Source organism: Triticum aestivum, chromosome 4D (assembly GCF_018294505.1).
Source record: "Triticum aestivum cultivar Chinese Spring chromosome 4D, IWGSC CS RefSeq v2.1, whole genome shotgun sequence".
Classification (NCBI taxonomy): Eukaryota; Viridiplantae; Streptophyta; class Magnoliopsida; order Poales; family Poaceae; genus Triticum; species Triticum aestivum.
In genome coordinates, this window is record NC_057805.1 from 280305385 (window position 1) to 280322697 (window position 17313).

Genomic DNA, 17313 nt, shown 5'->3' on the forward strand with positions numbered 1-17313 from the left:
CGTAAGATCGAACCCACTACAAAGCACCTCTTCCCATTGCAAGATAAATAGATCAAGTTGGCCAAACAAAACCCAAATATTTGAGAAGAATGTAACGCCCACGATGCAGCTATATCTCCCACGTGTCGAGGCATGACTTAGAGGCATAACCGCATTGTAGGTTTTGTCGCAAGAAGGGTCATCTTCACACAATCCCATGTAATGAACAAGAATGGGATAAAGAGAGTTGGCTTACAATCGCCACTTCACACAATACTTAAATAAATCATACATCAATCAGAGTACACACATAGACCGACTATGGTCAAAGCCAAAAGAAAAGAAGATAACCCAACTGCTAGATCCCCGATCGTCCCAACTGGGCTCCACTACTGATCATCAGGAAACGAAACATAGTAACGACCAAGTTCCTCGTCGAACTCCCACTTGAGCTCAGTTGCATCACCTGCACTGGTATCCTCGGCACCTGCAACTGTTTTCGAAGTATCTGGTGAGTCACGAGGACTCAGCAATCTCACACCCGCGAGATCAAGACTATTTAAGCTTATAGGAAGGAAAGGGTGGTGAGGTGGAGCTGCAGCAAGCACTAGCATGTATGGTGGCTAACATACGCAAATAAGAGCGAGAAGAGGAGCAACGGAACGGTCGTCAATTAGTAATGATCAAGAAGTGATCCTGAACTCCTACTTACGTCAAACATAACCCAAAAACCGTGTTCACTTCCCGGACTCCGCCGAAAAGAGACCATCACGGATACACACGCGGTTGATGCGTTTTAATTAAGTCAAGTGTCAAGTTCTCTACAACCGGATATTAACAAATTCCCATCTGCCACATAACCGCGGGCACGGCTCTCGAAAGTTTATACCCTACAGGGGTGTCCCAACTTAGCCCATTATAAGCTCTCACGGTCAACGAAGGATATTCCTTCTCCCGGGAATACCCGATCAGTCTCGGAATCCCGGTTTACAAGACATTTCGACAATGGTAAAACAAGACCAGCAACGCCACCCGATGTGCCGACAAATCCCGATAGGAGCTGCACATATCTCGTTCTCAGGGCAACACCGGATGAGACTAGCTACGACTAAAACCAACCCTCAAGTTTCCCCAAGGTGGCCCCGCAGGCAGCTCGGTTTGGACAAACACTCGAAGGAGCACTGGCCCGGGGGGGTCTAAAATAAAGATGACCCTTGAGTCTGCAGAACCCAAGGGAAAAGGGGATAGGTGGTAGCAAATGGTAAAACCAAGGTTGGGCCTTGCTGGAGGAGTTTTATTCAAAGCGAACTGTCAAGGGGGTCCCATAAATCACCCAACTGCGTAAGGAACGCAAAATCAAGGAACATAACACTGGTATGACGGAAACTAGGGCGGCAAGAGTGGAACAAAACACCAGGCATAAGGCCGAGCCTTCCACCCTTTACCAAGTATATAGATGCATTAATTAAGTAAGAGATATTGTGATATCCCAAAAATATCCATGTTCCAACATGGAACAAACTTCATCTTCACCTGCAACTAGCAACGCTACAAGAGGGGCTGAGCAAAAGCGGTAACATAGCCAAACAACGGTTTGCTGGAAAAGGTGGGTTAGAGGCTTGACATGGCAATATGGGAGGCATGACATAGCAAGTGGTAGGTAGCGCGGCATAGCAATAGAGCGAAACAACTAGCAAGCAAAGATAGAAGTGATATCGAGGGTATGGTCATCTTGCCTGAGATCCCGCTAGGAAGAAGAACGAGTCCATGAAGAAGACAAACGGATGTAGTCGAACGAATCCTCACAACTCCGGAACGAAACCGAAGGTAACGAGAGAAGCAACCCGGAAAGAAACAAACAACATAGTAAACAACCACCACATACACATGGCATGATGCACAAACAAGTATGATGCATGTCCGGTTTAATGAGGCATGGCATGGCAAAGGGCAACAAACAACACTACAAATTAAGTGGAGCTCAATATGCAATGAGTTGCATATTGACGAAACACCACATCAATTATTTAGTTCTCTCTCGGTTATGTACCCAACAATATTAAATGTTGATTAACATGGCAAGAGGTGAAGCATAAGTAAACTAACTATTTAGGCAAGTTTAAATGAGGCCGGAACAACAAATAACAATTCCGGAAAATCCCCACATGCATATTTTAGATTTGGTACTGTTCTGCCTAAAACCATATTTTATTGTTGTTAAACAGGAAAATAAAGTGCACCAAGTTAATCTATGCATTTTTCCACCCCATTTACATATAAAGTTTATTAAATTCCGAGCTACGGTTAATTAGTTATGAAATAAATCATTTTAACATGGCATTTAAACAAATTAAAGCAAACAGCAAGTTAAACATTTTTAACATAGATGAAAGTGGCAGATTATGAAACTAGATGAAAAACTAAGCATTTTGCATATATAAGTTGTTTTAATCCGATGCATGGTTTGTGAGATGTTAAATGCATGAACATGAGGGTTTTTCTGCAAAACAGTAAAACACTGGATAATGCTAAAATCGCTGGAACAGGGAAAAAAACATATCGGGCCGAATCTACTGGGCGCGGGACACCAGCAGTAGCAGAATCGGGCCAACAGGAATAGGCGTTGTGGGAGGCAGCTCACCATGGGCTGAGGCCCAGGTCGGTGGAGAGGTGGAAACAGGTTGGCGGATCTGGCGGCCCACGGCGTAGGCGAAGCAAAGGATGGCTCGCGCGGATGACGCGGCACTCATCCACGCTGGCGCTGGACCAAGTCAATGAGAGGGCAGCGCTAGTCGTCTCGTTCAACCACGGTCGAAGCTGAGGATGGAGCGGTGCGGCTGCAGCTTGGTGTTCGATCTGGAGCAGGCAAGACAGGAGGCGGCGCGATGCAGAGGACGCAGGGGAGCGGGACTTGGCGCTGGCGTCTCCCGGCGATGGCCGGCAGCGAGCGGAGCTTGGCAAGGCGGCGACCGAGGCGACGAACTGGAGGAGGTGCTCGGGCGGCTCGGTGGCTTGGCGAGGGGAGAGGTCAACGCGGGCGTGCGTCTCCTCGTTCGATGCAGGGTGAAACAGAAGGGCGGAACGGGCATCCCGCTTGCTCGTTCGCTCGAACCGAACGAGGCAGAGGCGTGGCTCTCGCCGGGAAGAAGCAGGACGGCGGGGACCCGAGGGCGCAGTGCGTCCAGGTCCGCGTCGGAGCAGGCGGCGTGGTGTGGACCCGGGTGCAGAAGTGGCGGACGCGGCTAGCGAACTCCATGGCGGGCTAGTTCCTACAGGCCAACGACGGCACGGGGATTAGAGAGAGAACCAGGGGAAACAAAGTGAGGAGGAGGAGAGGCACGGCCTTGGGACCTGGCGTCCATGGCGGAGGAGCTTCCGCGGGTGCTCGGGACGGAGTTGGTGGCGTGCGAGGCGGCAGCTGAGGCTGGGCGCGGCGACGAGGTGCTCGGGGACGCGGGGTGCTCGGGGCATGCTGGTTCCTCGGGCGCGAGGGATCGAGCGAGGAGGAGGGTTGCGGGATTGGGTGGATCGAGGGGAGGAGGTGGTTGGCCCTTGCTGAAAACGAGGGAGATGGTCGGGTCGGCTAGATCGGGAGGGATCCCGAGGAAAACGAAGTGGCAGCGGCGCGAGGGAAGGGTGCATGGGACAGGCTAGGACTAGGGTTTAGGCTGATATATATAGCGAGGGGATTAGGGTAGGGTTATCTGGACCCTCCGATCGGATCGGACGGTCGAGAATAAATAGGTAGGGAGAGTCTAAATAAGAAACGGAGAGGTTTTATAGATGTTTGGGGATGATCCGGACCCAACGGTAACGAAATTCCTGTTCGGGTTCGGGACAACTTCGGACGCGCACACAAGGGGGTTTTGAGAGAGATAGACAAGGACAAAGGGCCGAAAAAAGTAAATGGAGACAAAGAGAGCAAGAGGCAACTACGAACGTCTACAAGTTTTATAAAAAACATGCGGATGCAATATGCATGATGACATGATGAAATGCAACAACAAATAAAACACACGGCAACAACGAAATAACTGGAAGGCTTCTGGAGCGTCGGTCTCGGGGCGTCACAAAGAAATACGAGGCTATAAGCAATCATGCATATAAGAGATCAAAGAAACTCAAATAACTTTCATGGATATAAAAAGATAGATCTGATCATAAACTCAAAGTTCATCGGATCCCAACAAACACACCGCAAAAAGAGTTACATCATATGGATCTCCAAGAGACCATTGTATTGAGAATTCAGCGAGAGAGAGGAAGCCATCTAGCTACTAACTACCAACTCGAAGGTCTACAAAGAACTACTCACGCATTATCGGAGAGGCACCAATGGGAGTGGTGAACCCCTCCGTGATGGTGTCTAGATTGGATCTGGTGGTTCTGGACTCTGCGGCGGCTGGAATTGATTTTCGTCGACTCCCCTAGAGTTTCTGGAATATTTGGATATTTATAGATCAAAGAGGCGGTCCGACGGGCACCCGAGGTGGGCACAACCCACCAGGGCGCGTCTGGGCCTCCTGGCGCGCCCTGGTGGGTTGTGCTCCCCTCGGAGCACCCCCCAGGCGCAACCTTGGCCCATTAGGTGTCTTCTAGTCCAAAAAAATCTCCGTGAAGTTCCGTTGCATTTGGACTCCGTTTGGCATTGATTTCTTGCGATGTAAAAAACATGCAGAAAACAACAACTGACACTTGGCACTATGTCAATAGGTTAGTACCAAAAAATGATATAAAATGACTATAAAATGATTATAAAACATCCAAGATTGATAATATAACAGCATGGAACAATAAAAAAATATAGATACATTGGAGACGTATCAGTTACTCAGACACGAACAAAAACAGAGTCCAAGCCGATCTCAGGGAGGTCTCAGGCAGGCAAATTTGGTCCAGGACACGAACCAAACAGCCTCTATATTTCAGGTGCGCGCATTAACGTTGAGACTAATATTATTGAAGTAATGACACCGGAGGAGCACATAGAAGAGACCTTCTAGAACACTGCAAAACCCTGAAAAGAAGTAGGTACGTAGTATGGTAAGTAAGCCAACTCCAAAAGTTTCATAAAAGTACTTTTTGTTCATTTCGGAATATATAAAAAATTAGAAAAATAATAAACAATCAGGAAAGTGCACGGGGAAGCGACAAGCCTAGGGGTGCGCCTCCCGAGCGCGGTCCTTGTCCTCCTCCATGGCGCTGCCGCCACCGAGAAGATGCGCGCTCCTCCTTTGTCCATCCTGATGAGATTCTCGCGGTGGAAGCGGCCGAAACGGACCCAATTGTATTAGCGAGCGTTTTCGGGTGGTTTGTGCAATTTTGTTGGTTGCATGAAATATTTTTACAAGATCTGTTTTGCCGGAACAAAAGTCATATTGTAAAAATACGAAAAAGTGTTTTGTGGAATCATGTAAACCGATTTTTACGAAACGGGGTATAATGAATCTGCTATAGATGCTCTAAGAGTTTTTAAAATACAAGTAAACGAGTTGTACCCGTACGTGTCGACGGTAACACAACTCACCACACCGCTCTAGCATGACACAGTGTCGTGTCCAAGATGATACTCTTTCCGATCCATATTACTTGTTTTAGATTTATTTAGATATGAAGCACTAGAATTTAAATCATATTTTAACAGTTTTTTAGAAAACCAACAAAGTTATTAATCTCACCAATAGAAACCGGCGCGGTGAAGACCTCTGGTACGAATCAAAGTCCGATGGACGGTTCAAATGTGACTATGACCCAGTTCTTTTGGCCGATTCTCCCATAGTCTTGAGAATCGGCCCTCCACCCAGCTCCTTCTAGAATATTGAACCCATACTTTTTTTACAATCCGTGGTCGATTTTTCCATAATCTTGAGAATCGGCCCTCCACCCAGCTTCTCTCAGAATCTTGAACCCATACTTTTTTTACAATCCGACTAGGCTCTCCACCCAACTTCTCCTAGAATCTTGAAGGAAAAAGTCCATTTTAAACCCTGAATTTGTAGGTGTTCCGTGAATGAACCTTCAAGTCAAAATCCCGGTCGATTGCACCCTGAACTATGCAATCCCGGTCTAAATTAAACCCTGGCTACAGTTAACCGGGATTTGTCTAGCTGATGGGCCAAGGAGCGGCATGTCAGCAACTCAACGCACAGGCTTGATAGACTGGGCCGGCCCACCAACCCGCCCGTTGTTTCGTTTCCTTTTCCGCGCGACAAAAAATGTTGGGCCAAGGAGCGGCATGTCAGCAACTCAACGGACAGGCTTGATAGACTGGGCAGGCCCACCAACCCGCCCGTTGTTTCGTTTCCTTTTCCGCGCGACAAAAAAATGTTGAAATTCAACAGAGAGTACCAGGACTCAATCCCACGACCGCGGAGACCAACCAAGAGCCATTAGCCACTACACCACGAACAACAACCTGAACATCACAGTGCAGAAATATATAAGAATAGACAGCAGCGTTGAGATTGGAAAACATTTTCAAAAACATTTCTTGAAAATTGCGAGCAGTTTTAAGATGCCGCACTTTTTTGTATTCCATATTTTTGGAAAAGTGAAGGTGTTTTGTAATTCTGATTTCAAAATGAAACATGAACAAAATTTGCAAACCGGAAATAGATTCCAAAAACGTGAACAATTTTCAAAAAAAAAACTGAAAAACAAACAAATTACGAAAAACACGAACACTTTTTGAGATTGTGAACAGTTTTTAGTATTTTTAGAAAATATATAACAGGAATGTTTTTAATTTAGCGACAAAAAAAGTTAAAACAGAAACTTTTTTAAAAAGCGCACAAAATTTGTATTGTACGCATTTTGGACACGCGAACAAAAATGAAAAGGTGGTGGAACATAATTCAAACTCGCGGCAAATATATGATAGCATTTTTAAAAAAATATTAATAAATGAACATTTTTGTAATATATGTTGAACAAAATTGGAATAAATATTCAACAATTGTGCGATATACACTGAACAAATTTCTAATACAAGATGAACATTTTTTTAAATGAGTGAATTTTTTGGAAATTACTGTGAACATTTCCTTAATATACGCAATGAACTTTGTATATATACATGAAAAACAAAAAAAAGATAGTAAAGAAAAATATGCACGAACACTTTTTCAATTTTACAGTTTCTTTTTCAAAATCTATGAATTTTTTTCCCAAATCCGTGGACTTTTCTTTTGAAAACCCGTGAACTTCTTTCAAAATTGTTGAACCTTTTCTAAATCCGTGATTTGTTTTCAAAATTTGTAAACTATTTTTATTTTTGAAATTCTAGTTCAGAAGTTTCTTTTTTTTCGATCAAACAGCACCAGCATGGGGTCTCGTGTTCGAGCAGAGTTTTTTTTTTTTGCTTTTTAACGAAAAAATTATGCGGGCCGGCCCAGCAGGGAGTAACGCCCTTTGCGAATTTTTGTTTCTTAATTGAAAAAAACTAAAGGGCCCAGCAGGAGCTGGTGTGCGCCCTCTGCGAAATGTCCGAATCCCGGCCATCTAAACGACCCGAAGGTTCGATTTAGACCGGGATTGTATAGTTCAGGGTGCAATCGACCGGGATTTCGACTTCGGGTTCATTTCGCCGAACCTCTACAAATTCAGAGTTTAAAATGGACTTTTTTCAATCTTGAATCCATACTTTTTTTACAATCCGGGTTCAAGATTCTGGAAAAAAGCTGAGTGGAGAGCTGATTCTCAAGATTACCGGAGAATGGGCAAAAAAAACTGGGCCTATGTGGAGAGGTACCACACCCACACGTCTGACTGATGGCACGAATCGGCGGCGACGGGGGACACGCGCCGCTCGTCGATCCGGGTTGGCTGTGGTTGAGCCGCGCCGCACGTCCCGGACCACTCCCCCTCGGCGCCAAGCTCCCCGATATCTCCCCTCTCGCTCTCGCCTCAAGTTTCCAGAGCCCCCCTCCCCTGGTCCCCCGCGGTCATCTCCAACAATGGCGACGGCTCACCTCAGCCCGGCGCTCGCGGTCTCATCGTCGCGCCACCCAACCTCCAAACACGGCCAGCCGCCCGTCTTCGCGCAGCCAGGCGGCACAGCGGTGCTGCGGTCTTGCTCGCTTCCCTTGTCCTCGAGACTCGCCGCATCGGGTCGAGGTGGGTGGCGGTTCGCGGCGGCAGTGGAGCCCAGGACCGCGCAGCAGGAAAAGGCCGAGGCCTCCTCGAGGCTGGTCCTCGTCGTCGGCGGAACCGGCGGCGTAGGTAGGAGATCAGCTCCTCTTTGCTGCTCTTAATTGCTTATATTCTTTTCTCGAGAAAAGTTCCGTACATTGTTGGTATCCACGGATGAGTTCGTAGCGACGGGTGTCAGCTCATAATTCGATTAAGAAATTACTGAAGCCTGCCTCTTTTTTTTTATTTGTATAAACTAATTTTAGTTTGTGAGAGGAACAAGATTGTCGGGTGTGTCCTCGAAAGGTCAACTTCGACACAAAATGGCGTGGCCGCCCGCCTAATAAATGTCAGTTGTTTTGTGCCTCTGTTTTACGAAAAAGGGTTTTCCCGTTTTATATTACTTATAAAGCAACGGCACCAAGCATCCAACAACAAGTCAAGACAGGTTCAAGTTCAATGAAGTCTCAAATAAGGGCTGGGGGCATAGCAAAACAAACCCCAAACATAAAAGAAAACATGTGCTAATCCGGCTCCGGAGGGGGTGGCAGTGGTGGCGACGCTAACACCGATGCAGAGGAGCGAAGACCCGTGATGATGGAGTTGATGATGTCCCGATCGCGCCGCTTGCTAAGCGGTCTCTATAGCTGTGAGAGGCCACACATTTTGTAGATTGCGTTAGTCACACGGCACGGGATCACGCGTTCGATGACTAGTTTATTGAGGATGCACCAAAGGGTCCACATGAGGGTACCCATAGCCACCCAAGGGGGCACGTCTAGGGTCGGGGAGCCTAAGGATCTCCCCAAACATGTTCGGAAGGTTGTCATGGCACCAATCACCACCAACAACCTCCCGGAAACAGCTCCAAAGGAACCGAGCCGCTGGGCACCGGAAGAAAATGTGGTTGGAGTCTTTTGGTACAATGCAAATGGGGCAAAGGCCGTCCCCGGGGCCATTTCGCTTACGCACCTCCGTGCCCGAAGGCAGACGGCCGCGAACCCATTGCCAAAGGAATATGCAGATTTTCATAGGGAGCTTGATCTCCCATATCACCGAAAGCTCAATAGCCTAGGAGTGGGCACAATAGCCTGGTACAAGGACTTTGTGGAGAACCTGCCATTGGGCTCAGGGAATCGGGCTCAAGGGAGGGGGTGTGTAAGGCAATACACTCGAGCAGCTCCTTCCATTGTGCGTGCTCCGCCGCCCCAAAGGTACGCCGGAAGGCAATAGAGCCTAGGTCAGCTAATGCCACGCCCACAGTAAGCTGTGGGCGGGCGCATATAGAGAATAATGCGTAAAACCGCTCCGCAAAGGGTCTAGTTCCGGACCGCCTATCCAGCCAAAATAGGGTACCGGAACTAGTGCCCACCTTAATGGAGGTCCCAATACGTAGAATCGGCAAAAGTTGGATAACTGATTGCCAAAACTGGGACCCTCCCGTTCTAGAGACGAATGCCAGTGGTTGCCTACGCAGGTACTTTGCGCGGATAATCTCCAGCCAAAGTCCACCTTCTCCGGTCTGAATGCGCCAGAGCCACTTGGAGAGGAGGGCAATATGTTTCACCTGAAATTCACCTGTAACCAGCTGCGATTTCTTTCTCTTCCCTACAATTTTTGTTTGCCATCAGGAGTTTTGTGCAAGCGATCTAAACATGCTAGTTTTCTATAGGTATACTCCTTTCTGCTTTGCATCTCTAGTTTTCTATAGTTCCCTATATTATTATCCTGCCGTTACAGTTTTCACAGTTACTTGACGAATTTGGGCTAGATATTGATCGTGTAGGATCCTTGTAGGTCAGTTGCTGGTAGCATCTTTGCTGAGCAGGAAAATTAAGACAAGGCTGCTCCTAAGAAACCCTGAAAAGGCAGCGTCCTTATTTGGCAAGCAGGATGAGAGTGTTTTGCAGGTAATCTTACATCAACAGCTTCAGCATTCTATTTTCTCCAAACTGTGACTTCCTTATACGAGTCTCCTTTTTTACAGGTTTATGAAGCGGACACGAGAAATGCTGACGGTTTGAATCCAGAAATGTTTGAGGTTGCCCTCTTCTACTTATTTATTTTGAAGCTGAATCCATGAATAATTGTTCGACCATCTATGTATGCATAATTGAATAAATCAAAATATAGGGTCTATTTTCATAGGGAGTTACACATGTGATCTGTACTACTGGGACTACAGCATTTCCATCAAAACGCTGGGATGGGGATAACACTCCTGAACGTGTCGGTACGTACTGCCCAAGATTCTGCACTTAACTTAGGTCTACTGAAATTGATTATTCGTTTACCATATGGCAATCCAAAGATTTGGGGCAAGGATAATCCTGGGAGCCTATAAATCTCTCCCGTTCCCTGTAATGGTTCTGGAACTGATGTATTTCCGTTGTCATGCAATGGAAAGGGGGTTAGCCCGGTTCAAAAAAAGAAAAAGTCTTCCGCTGTGGAGAAAATAAATATCGAATTGTGACAGTTGCAGAATGCTGATAATTAATAAATTGTAAGAAAATTGAAATCTCAACATTCATTTTCAGAGCTTATTATGCATATTTTTTTTTAATCATGAACATGCTTATGGCACATCATTTGCCATTCGTGGCCCAGAAGTGTTTATTCAATTGTTGTAAATTGATAGAGCCAGACCATCTTTAGCACATGTATAGCACTAGTTATGAACTCATGGGTGTGGATACAATGTTCTATCACTTATTACTGATGACACGCTATTTAACGTGTCTAGATTGGGATGGCGTCCGAAATTTTGTGAGTGCCATGCCACAGACGGTCAAGAGACTGGTTTTGGTGTCATCGATTGGTGTTACAAAATATAATGAAATACCATGGAGGTATACCTTATAACTCTGATGAAGAACTATGGCATTGTACAATTGATACACATTATTATGTCCAAGTTGTGGAACTTGTGATGAGGAACAATAGAGAGAGGGAAAAGAAAAAGAAAATCAGAAGTCAAACCCATTTGACTACTTCCAGATACTCCCTCCGGTCCTTTTTATTCCGCATATTAGATTTGTGTCAAGTCAAACTTTGCAAAGCTTGACCAAATTTATATTAGAAAAATATCAACATCTACAATATCAAATATATATACTATGAAACTACATTTCGTAATGAATCTAATAATGTTGATTTAGCATTTTGAATGTTGATAACTTTTTTCTGTAAGTTTGGTCAAATTAGAGATATTTGACTTCGGATAAAACTTATATGCAGACTAAAAAGGACCGAAGGGAGTACTTTCTACTCCAGTCTAATATTTGCTTGTTTTCTTAGCTTTAGCCACTGTTTTCTAGTCTTCTAGCTCTGAGTAGAATGCTAAATTTTCAGTACTCCCTGCGATCCATATTAATTGTCGCTAAAATGGATGTATCTAGAACTGAAATACGTCTAGATACATCCGTTTTAGCGACAAGTAATATGGATCGGAGGGAGTAATGTTTTGTAGAGTGTTTTAGGTATAACTAGAAGTTGAGGTGTGAAGGCTTCACAAAGCCTATAAATAGAGGTCCCCACCTCTAGTTTGTAACCTGGCTATGTACCCCACTATCTATAATAAAACTTGGTGTTCTTATCAAAGATCTTGGACTAGATCTTGTGCTCTAGTAGTTTTGGACTGAACTTCTGCTGCTACATTGGCCTATATTCACCTCTAGAGCGATATCTAGCGCATCACGTTGAAGTAGTTCCTTCAACACTAGTGTCGTACACTTTGTAGCAGCAAGGTGGAGTTGTTCCTCCACAACCGTGTGCTGCTTCAACTTGTCATCAATTGTTATGTGGACCAGCCCATCAAACGTGGAGTCTTATCCCTTAATTAGATTCCTGGTTGATTAAGCATCTCTGTTAGGAAAGAGTCCACTCAGTTTAGAGATTGTATTGGAGTTTAAATAGATTTACCGGCTTGTTGGCCAAGGTTGTCTGTTATATAAAGTGGCCGACCCCTCTCAATAAAGGAGAGAAGAATATTGTCGTTTACTTTCATCTACTTTTGAGTAATTAGGGTTAGGTCAGTAGTATATTCTTCCATCAATTGCCTCTAAACAAAAGTTTTTTATATTTCGTGTGATATCCTGAAATTAGACATTTTCACTGAAGTGCCACAACCTGTTTATAGATGCAAAATTTGTTTTAGTAATTACTTTCTGTTACTGTTGGCCAGTGTATGTTTTAGTGTAAGACATGCATGCTTGTTTTTCCAATTTAAGTCTCTGCATTTTACTTGGATATTTAGTTCTGGTTTAGCTTTACACCGGTTTCTTTATCGTGTACTCCCTCCGTTCACTATTATAAGATGTTCTAACATTTTTCTAAATCAGATGTATGTAGACAAGTTTTGGCGTGTTTGTTCACTCATTTCAGTTCATACGTAGTCTATATTGAAATATCTAAAACATCTTATAATAGTGAATTGAGGGAGTACAATAAATCTGTTTATCCTTACCTCATACTAGTACGCATTTGCAGTATCATGAACCTCTTTGGTGTGCTTAAATACAAGAAGATGGCAGAGGACTTTGTCCGCAATTCAGGCATACCTTTCACGATCATCAGGTTAAATATTATGTACATACAAGGAATAATCCATGGGCTCATTTCTGGACATGTTTTTTTTTTCTGATATGATACTAGCTGGTTGCAGGCCGGGGAGATTAACAGATGGGCCCTACACTTCGTATGACCTGAACACACTTGTTAAGGCTACAGCTGGAGAAAGACGAGCAGTTGAGATAGGCCAAGGTCCCTCTCCATTTGATGATGAACTACTTCTCTTACTAAGCTCTTTTATGCTCGTAACATTTGGTCATTATCTTATTTCGAAAGGATTGTCTTACCTTATTAGGTGACAAGCTTGTGGGAGAAGCGAGCAGATTGGTGGTGGCAGAAGCATGTATCCAAGCTTTAGATATTGAATCTACCCAAGGAAAAATATACGAGATTAGTTCGGTGAAGGTACTCATGCATGCTTCAGACGTGATGTTAACTTGTGCTTTAAACCTTTGCTTGCATTGTCAATTTATTTTTATCCTGTTATTCAGTTGGACTCATGGCGTGAATTTTGTTAGCCAACTAGCGTTACACATCAGACCTTGCTCAAAATGAATCGTTGTTTATTTTCCTACTTACCAATTGAAATTTCCTTTTCTTCCGACTGATATGGCTTTTTCTTTTCCGAATGACTGATATGGCAAATGATGTGGTGCAGGGCGAAGGACCTGGGAGCGACCAGGAGAAATGGAAGCAACTATTTGCAGCTGCTGAATCGAACTAGTGGCACTCTGAAGCACAGAGTGCAGTGCATTTTAATTTATACACTGTAGTGGAATTCCATACAAGGGCAGTAGCAGTCAGTACATACATAGGTGCAGAGTTGTCATTGTCGCGGGATTTGGAAACGACCTGCAAACAATCGAGCATAGTACTATGTGCTTCATCCATGCTATGCGCACAGGCTTAAAAATGGGAGAATATCATACGGATACCGATATTTGGTGGAAACCGGTATGTTTGTCCTTGTTTAGCCACTCATGGGCTGAATTTGGATACAGATTTGTGTGTGAATAGTAGATATATTACATTGTATAGAGGTTTCGTCATTTAATTCGGATAGAAGGGAGTATATTTTTTCTTTTTGCCTTGCGAGGATAATACTAGTAGATAGATTTTCTTTGTTTTTTGAGAAACACAGTAAGGGCATCACCAACGCGGACGCTCAAACTGCCCGTATCCATATGGACAGCGCGGTCAGGACGGATAGAGGCGTTTTGAGGGCAGACTGCGCGGTTTGGATGTTCTTTTTCCCGCAAACTGGAAGCAAGGGGTGGGCTTTGCGTCTGGATCGCTGTCACTTCAGTGTTTGACAACCTTGGCTCACCCAAAACTCTATTCCTTGCCCGTGCCATTTCTCGTCTGAAGCGACTCGACGTATGGACCGTATTTCTCGTCTGAAGCGACTCGACGTATGGACCGTTGTCTTGCCTGCATTTGACAATCCTGGCTCACCCAAAACTCTATCCCTTGCCCGCATCATTTCCCACTTGAAGCAACTCAGCATTCATACCGTTCTAGAGCGGCACACTTCACATTGATGCTGGCCCAGAGCAGACGTGACCTTTACTAGTGTTGGCATTGAAGTGGCTCGCTGATCGAGAACGTCGCCCGCTGCGTTTGTCGGGGTTACGATCCTGACAATGAGTATTAGGGGTATGAAAGAGTGGTAGAGCCTACCTATGGCACAAGTGTAACACTCGGCGTTTAGGAGTTCAGGCCCCTCTCCGAGGAGGCAACAACCCTACATCTCGTGCCTCGAGACTCGTTTTCTTTGGGGGGTATGATTACAGAGAATGCTTAATTTAACCCTTACTCTGGAGGAGGAGGAGGAACGCTTATATAGAATGCGCCGCCTCAACTCCCACGTCGCCAGGGTGATTAATGCCCATAACTACGGCAGTTACAGGTAACGGTAGCTATGGCTCTACTTAAAGTTCAACTTAAGACTACTCGACCATTGCAGCTCCCATGTCGTCTCTCCACCTCCCTTGTCCGAGTGATGGTGGTCATGCTGACTGGAGGGTTGGCGTCCGAGTGTTGTCGATGCGTCCGAGTGGACTTCCTGTTGTATGCATCCGAATGCTCATATGGTCCAGAGTGGTAGGTGACCTCATCATTAGCCCCTGAATCGGTTGAGGTTTCGTAGGGCAAATGGACTGAGCTCTTCGATTAAGCCCGAGTGCTTCTGGGGCACTCAGAATATGTTTCCGAACAGTAGCCCGCTGCGCCTTGGACGAAAGCACAACAGATTCTGGACTAAAGGGTTCCCTGAGTGACCGGGTGTTATTGACCGCCGAGTAAAACTTGCTGGCATTCATGTCTCTCCAGGAGAGATAGACTTGAGTTTCGAGTGTGGACATGCCATAAAAACTCGAGTGGCGATGCCGACGCATGGTCTGACTCTCCGGGGAGATGCCACTCCATATCCCTGGGGAACGCCAGTGCAGGCCATCTTCGAGCCAAGCTTACGAGTCATGCGCCTTGGAGCTTAGTGGAAGGGCCAAGTCAACCCGCCGAGGGGCGTCAAGCTCGTCTCATAGCGAACCTGAAGGTGACTTCAATCAGGTGTTTTACGTGTCCGAGTGCACGGGTCCCGCGGAGGGTGGTCAGTCGGACTGACAAATGTCCTTTAGGAAAGGGATGGTGGGTGATCAATCGGATTGATTTCCCGCAGAAATCATGGGATTCAAAATTGAGTGCGCGCGTGCAGAAGTGGTAATGTCGTAGCTTAGTGGCGAAAGTGGGGCACGACACCTTGGTTTTCGTCCCGAAATTCGCCACGTGCCACATTTACTCTGTGCGTGCTGCCGTCACGGGCGCGGTTGATCCAGGGATCTGTGGCTGGAGATCCGCGGTGTGATTTTTACTAGAGGTATAAAAGGTTTTTGGGCTAGGGTTATTTCCTCAGATCCCCCTTCCCTCCTTGACTCCTCCGCTCCCCTTCTCCACCCGACCACTCCCTTGCCAACAGAGCACTCAAGGCCATGGCGAAGGCAGAGAAGGCAAAGAAGGCCGGGAAGGCCATTTCCTCCACTTCAGGCGCTCCGGCTGGCGGCGCATCGGGGGATTGGATCCCTTCGTGCGTCTCAGCCAAACGGCTGGAGGAGCTCGCCACGGAGGGGCTCATTCCGGCGGATGGATGGAGGCGTCCAAAGGCGGGTGAGGTGGAGCCGGCGCCATAGGAGGACGAGCGCGTCCTCCTGGTGGCTCACATTGAACGAGGTTTCTCGATGCCTCCTCATCCTTTCTTCTGAGCCTCTTTGGACTATTTTGGGGCGCAACTCCATCATCTCCCTCCAAATGTCGTTGTCCACCTCTCGGCTTTTATTTCCCTTTGCGAAAACTTCGTTGGTTGCCACCCACATTGGGGTCTCTTCAAGCACATCTTCACATGCCGGTTGATGACCATGAAGAAGGATCCGTCGACTGGTGCGAAGACCCATGTCACCTAGCTATGCGGAGGTTCGGGATCCAGCTCAGGGGTGGCAGTGCCTTCCCAAAGATGAGCTTTCCCGACTCCATCAAGGGGTGGCAGGGGAGTTGTTTTTATTGGAGGGATGTCTCTGGAGCCAACAACCATTCGGGCCTTCCTCTGTACTCGGCGGAGAGGTTAAGGGCTCCCGAGTCCCTCATAATGACGAAGGAGGAGAAGACGGAGGTGAGAATCCTAGCCAGCGCCTTGGTTGGGGTCGTGAACATAGACGTCAATGGGACAGATCTGCGGGAGACATTCCTTAGTCGGCGGATCCAACTGCTGCAGGCCAGGGCGCATCCCATGTGGACGTATGAGGGTCCAAATGACCCCACTCAGGTGCACCCAGATGAGCTCGCCGAGAAGGACGTGGGTGCCAAGATCAGAGCCATCACTTGCGCTCGTGACAATCCACGGGGGGCCAGGAGCGTGCCCCCGTATGCCAAGGACACACCGCCGATTGAGGTAATCCTTTTCCCAACCAGTCGGATTGTTATTAGGTTATTTCTTGCGCATTGGACTTCGGTTTTGTGGCGTCTTTGTTTCTTCAGAGTTTCCAACAGCTGATCTCCGAAATACTGGTGGTCGACCGGTCGACGGAGGACGTGATAAGTGACACAGAGTGACAGTACTAGGAGGAGGACGATGACGATGATGAGGATGAGAGCACCGAGGAGGGGAAGGAGGCCGAGTCTTCGCCGTCATCTGAGGGCCCCAGGGAGCCCCGCTCCAAGGCGCAACATGACCCGAGTGGCAAGGCGGGAGGGGCTCAGTAGCCGACTGCCTCAGGCCATATGACGCGTAGCTCGAAGCGCGGGCGTGCTGAAGCGGAGAGCTCCGCCGAGAAGCAGCCCATACAGCCCAAGCAGATTGCCTCAGGCCTCGTAAAGCCGTTGTGCCCCGGATCAAAGGTGGTAGTGCGGCGGCGTCGACGTAAGTGTTCTTGACAAGTCTTCATCCATTGTCATCTTGACTCAGCTGACGGCCGAGTGATATTGTGTTTTGCATCAACGAGCGACGGCGTCGTTGTATCCGAACGCCCCCAAGCAGAATCAGGACAAGACCGATACGGCGGACGTTGCCACCTCCAAAGGTACGGTCACGCTAGTTGATTTTGACTTCTGGATTTCCATCCCATTTACTTTTATTGATACATTAAT

General features: G+C 46.7%; 1 protein-coding gene across 1 annotated transcript; it reads left to right on the top strand.

Moving 5' to 3' along the window:
- The first annotated feature begins 7762 nt into the window (after positions 1 to 7762).
- On the top strand, positions 7763 to 13740 carry LOC123097471 (sanguinarine reductase). Its single transcript, XM_044519224.1, has 9 exons — positions 7763 to 8199; positions 9907 to 10019; positions 10097 to 10150; positions 10258 to 10342; positions 10853 to 10958; positions 12598 to 12684; positions 12773 to 12870; positions 12974 to 13083; positions 13337 to 13740. The coding sequence occupies exons 1-9, from the start codon at positions 7935 to 7937 to the stop codon at positions 13400 to 13402; spliced, it is 984 nt and encodes a 327-aa protein (XP_044375159.1). The 5' UTR covers positions 7763 to 7934; the 3' UTR covers positions 13403 to 13740.
- The last annotated feature ends 3573 nt before the right edge of the window (positions 13741 to 17313 follow it).